The sequence below is a fragment of the Oryza sativa genome, chromosome 7 (genome assembly GCF_034140825.1).
Source record: "Oryza sativa Japonica Group chromosome 7, ASM3414082v1".
Taxonomy (NCBI): domain Eukaryota; kingdom Viridiplantae; phylum Streptophyta; class Magnoliopsida; order Poales; family Poaceae; genus Oryza; species Oryza sativa.
In genome coordinates this window covers 27,108,142-27,113,413 of record NC_089041.1, presented here as the reverse complement: position 1 = coordinate 27,113,413, position 5,272 = coordinate 27,108,142, and the positions used below count along the sequence as shown (strand labels likewise).

Genomic DNA, 5,272 nt, shown 5'->3' with positions numbered 1-5,272 from the left:
TGAATGCAGATGTTTAGCCTTGGAACCAGTGCGATTGTTTTTCGAGTGTATGCAAATACGAGTCAGGAAAATCTTGGCAAAAAATTGTAGTCAGGGGTTAAAAGGATCTCTGGGTCGTGAATCCGTGGTCGACTTGCATCGCAGCGGGATGTAGGAGTGCGTCCGATATATTCATACAGTTAAGTGCGTTCAATATGTTGCGTTAGAATTGGAAGTACTAAAAGCCCTTCATTGCTAAAATGAACCACAACTCCATTGTTGGGTGAGGCTTCCTTGTACACAGTTATAGAGATACACAGTTTACAGTTATAATATTCACAGGAAATGTCGAAAACTGCACAAAAGTTAGAGCGGGGCTTATATGTAAGTGGACATTTAACAATTTACTACGTACTTGTAGATATGTAAAAGGGCACGTCATAGATTGTGAGTAATAAATTATTAAACATCACATATTAAAGGTGGCAAATAGTTTAAATGTCCTGTGTAAGTGACTCAACTGCGACTGCACAGTGATTCACTCTTCCATTGGTTAGTTATTAAGAGCTGATTATAAGTTATAATATAGGGGTAAATATGTGGTCAGGAAACTAATATTTTAAAACTACATTAAAAAAATTTTAAAATCAATTCTGAAATTAAAATTTAGCAAACAATGAGGTAAGGTACGTACGTAGTGCACTGGCGCTGCGTATTACCCACCGCCGCGTCGTGTTGAGTGTTGGCGTACGCTGTGTCGGTTCCACCATCGCCGTCGCCACACGGTGAGCTGTCTCTCTGTCCCGCCGTTCGCTCGCTCGCTGCACAGATCATCATCATCTACACCAACCTTTTTAACGTCAGTGCAGGACCAACCGGAGAAGACGCACACGCAGCGAAATTAATTATTTGATGATGAAAAGCATCGACCAAGCACCTTTCTTCTTTTATTTGTTTCACGTTGTCCATGGCTTAATTCAACTAATGCTTCTTTTTTCTTTTCCTGATAAGAATAAATTTGTTATTTGTGGCCGCATCTCAGATGATCACGTTGTAGCAACTACTTGAGAAACACCGACAGCTTGGGGTTTCGTAGAGTATATGAAGTTTGTTTTATAAGCACAGAGAATATAATGGGGGTGGGCCCATGCAAATATAGGTTGTGTTTAGTTCCACGCTAAAATTTGAAGTTTGAAGAAATTGAAACGATGTGACAGAAAAGTTGGAAGTTTGTGCATGTAGGAAAGTTCGATGTGACGAAAAAAGTTGAAAGTTTGAAGAAAAAAATTGGAATCTAAACAGGGTCATACTCTCTTCGTCCGAAAAAAACTCAAGCGAGGGGATGTGACCCCTACTAGAACAACGAATCTGAATAAAGGGTAGTTCAGATTCATTGCCACTTCTCATTAAGTATTTTTGGGACGGAGGGAGTACTATACGACCACCATGCCATAAACATGTATTAACTTAAAACACAAATAGCTCGTAGCCATAACCAAAAATTAAATTTTAAAATTTAATTTTAAATTGATTTTGATATTTTTCATCGTAGTTTATTTTTCAATACTACCTTTTAAATCGTTAAGAATATATATATATATATATATATATATATATATATATATATATATATATATATATTATCGCTAATAAGTGTTATAACTTATAGAGTTATAGTCAGGTGAAATAAGGGGCTATTTTTTCTCAGAATCTACATTATTGTATTTGTATTTCCTTCATATGAATATCGACCTGTATGTATAAATAAATAAAATGTACTCAGCGCATGCATCATTACCGTTATTTATGCATCATTCACAATTTTTCCGTGATTTTATACAGGGAAATTTATGACTACTAAAGCATCTAATGCCTCCTTGGGATAATTATTTTTCACATGAGGAACAAAACTATTTCTAGACCTTCTTTAGGCACTATTTATTTATAAATATATAAAAAATGTAATGAAGGTGACTTGGATATATAATAAATAAAAACTGTTATACAGTTCCTTTCAGAATTTATTGAAGTTATGTGACCACAATAATTTTTAAGCAAATTAACTACAACTGCTAAAGCTAGGCTGTAACCCAAAAAGTTACCACTTGCCAGTGAAAAATGGCCCAGAAGGTACAAGATACAAAAGTAATCGAATTATCTTGCCAGTGTAAATATACAATAAGGACCCTAATAAAAACATTTATCACCACTTTTTACTAAAAAGTTTTTAGGACAGACCGGAAGGAAGAGTAAAGATTAATCAAGATTCAATAAAGAGTAAAATTAAAAAGAAGTGGTTGGTGACAGCAACTCGCCTCCTTCCTCCTCACTCCTCTCCTACTTCTTGCCTGCCTCGCACCTCACTCTTCTTCCTCCCCGGCCGAGGCAACAGTAACACCGCTGCAGCAGCGAGGAATTGTGTCGGCGAGAATGGATTCCAGGATCTCCCTCGTCTGCTTCCTCGTCCTCGCTTCCTCCTTGCTGCATTGCGCCAGATCTGATGGTAAAAATGGCTTATTGGCTCTCGCTGCTCTTCCTGCAATCTGATTCGGGCTTCGATGGTTAGAATTGTTGTAGTTTTGTTTTGATTATTTGTTTGTTGTAGTGTGTCTGGATCTGATTCGCTGGAGTGCGTGTTCTTGGCTGCTGTGTAGTAGTGCAATGATTTAGCTGCCCTGTTGCTCAAATTCAATTGAGAATTACTCTGGGAGTTTTAATTGGTTCATGGGATCTGGGAGTCTGCAGAAGATGATTCTTGTTTCAATCCGTACGAATTAGTTTGTCTCTGTTCGATCGCTTAGAAAACGCTCAAGCGGTTGCACTGGGCATTTGTGCTGGTCAGAGATCTGGTCACTGGTGTTCTATACATTTTGATGTAACTAGTCACATGGTCATGATTTGTGAGCCACTTTCGAGGTTTGCTTGGTCCTCTTTTTTGAGTTAAAATCTTGTTTGGGAAGCTGTTTTCGTACAAATCCAGCTTTTGATGTGCAAGATCTGATGTTTAGGACTCAGTGGTAGATTTTTTATTTTATTTTATTTTATTTTTTGCGGGGAGGACTCAGTGGTAGTCTGCTAAGGAGAAAATTTTTCAGTAACTTAAGTCACAATTGCTATGTATTGGAGTTGATGTGTTTAGGTACATATGGCACAGTTTTTATGCATATGGTTTCGAATGAAAATTCTTTCAAGTGAAAATTTTTGGTGACATATGAAGTATCATAGTTTATTGAGATGCATTTATTCATACACTTGTCATTTGTTAACAGTACTTATTACGATTATCATTTGCTGAAGATCGAACGATAAAATTCTACCTTTTGCTGGTCGAGATCTGATATGCATGCAAACTATTCCACTGTTAAATCAGGAAAACTTGGAGATACAATCATTGTTTTACATTGTTTGTTTGACACTGCTTCCCATTTCCAGGAAGTGATTCACAGCTTCTCAAGGGCATCAACAGCTACAGAGCTTCCCTCAAAGTCCCTGCGCTATCCGAGAACAAGAATGCTGCCTGCTTGGCTGAGCAGCTAGCACAGCAATTCAAAGACCAACCTTGCACCAACACCACCGGAGCAAACACTGTCCCTGGCACCGAGCAGCAGTTCCCCGACTACCCAAAGTACCTCGACCATTGCCATCTCAACGCGTCGGTGACCGGAGACGGTCAGGTGATGCCGGCCTGCGTTCCCGGACTTGTACCTGATGTGGTTCTGACCAACTACACCAAGTCACAGTACAACCAGTATCTGAATGACACCAAGTTCTCTGGTGTTGGGATCGCGAATGAGGGAGATTGGGTGGTCGTTGTCCTCAGCACGAGCTCGGGTTCAGGTGATTACTCCCCTGCTCCCCCTGGCTCCAACTGGGCTCCTTCAGTTCATCCCTTCAATCAACTGATTCTTTTGTTGGTAGGCATTGTATGTTTGCTGATGATTTGAGAGATTTGATCATACTGCAGAGAGTGTACCTTACTTTTGATGTAATCCTTTTTTGGATCGTCCATATTTGAATTGAACTTTGTCTCATTGACAACTTGCTAGTATTTGCTACGAGGATATGGATCGGAACGTATTCTTTTGACTGTTTTTTCTTAAACCTTTGACTACAATATATAATGGTCCTTACGCAATGTGTTCAAAAGAAGTGTATGCATTTGAAGTATGTCTTTGGATATTTAGGTTGGCAGTTGGCTGCCGGTGTGTATTCAGCTTGTGATCATTGGAGAACCAATGCAGTTGAACAATGACTTGCATGCTTTGTAGATGTGCTTATCAAAGCGAACAAGTTTTTGTACTGGTATTGCTCATTTTTCAATTTTTTTGCACTAGATCGCATACAATTTACTCAAAATTAAAATATAATATTAACATGCAAGAGCTGATCATTGCTGCACAGTAAAATTTTTACATATAGAACTCTGAAGCGGCTATAGAACACAAATTCTACTGATTCACAGGAAAATTATCTGAGATGGCGATGAAATATTGTCCCTAAGATCCATGATGGCTTTTAAAAATACCAGCTGTTGCTTGAGTGGCCTAAAGCCGGCAAACTGGAGTTTTTTCAATCGCCATTTTCTGGTGCCAGTAAACTCGGATATCTCCCATGAAGGATGTGTTCTTTCTCCATAGATATCCTTTCTTCCCTCTTCATCCATTTGGTCCACCAAGCATATATGTTCCCAGGTCTGCATTTAGTGTGAGAAATTGGTTTGTGTAAATCTTTTGCAAATAGTGAGAATTTCCAGCTACATTTACTGTCATGTTGTTACATTTTGAAAAAACGAAAGGAAAACTTACATCAATGAAAAGTAGCTCAACGGATGGCGCAGCTTCAAGGAGGTTTAAAGCCCATAACAGGTCAAATTCAACATAAACACAAAGAATAGATAAAGTCTTTAGATTGTTGAATGCAGGGCAGAATTGTTTTTGTTCAGGTTGTACCCAAAGCTGAAAAGAGAAAAAAAAAACAGAAACAAAGCACACCGATGAGTTTAAATGATTGCACAAACAAGGGTTAGTCTCAGTTTGTTCCTAATAATAAAATCCTTCTGGACAATTACAAGTCTTGAGTGAAGAGGAATTAAAACCAAAACTGAGAGGTGTAGATGCACAGCACACCACCTAGGTTGGTGTCCTTTTAACTCAAATTCAGATGTCTTTCTTCTTCTTAATGAAGAATGCATGCTCCTAAGTAGGTTGTTTCTTTATTAAAATAAAAACTGAAGGTGAATGCACCTAAGTAGTACTAGAACTGAACCAACTGAAACTATGACAGCATTCTACTG

The 5,272-nt window shown here is 38.4% G+C and overlaps 1 protein-coding gene across 1 annotated transcript; it reads left to right on the top strand.

Moving 5' to 3' along the window:
* Positions 1 to 2,307: 2,307 nt before the first annotated feature.
* Positions 2,308 to 4,027, top strand: LOC4344091 (uncharacterized GPI-anchored protein At5g19250). Its single transcript, XM_015789561.3, has 2 exons — positions 2,308 to 2,482; positions 3,412 to 4,027. The coding sequence occupies exons 1-2, from the start codon at positions 2,410 to 2,412 to the stop codon at positions 3,921 to 3,923; spliced, it is 585 nt and encodes a 194-aa protein (XP_015645047.1). The 5' UTR covers positions 2,308 to 2,409; the 3' UTR covers positions 3,924 to 4,027.
* Positions 4,028 to 5,272: the final 1,245 nt, after the last annotated feature.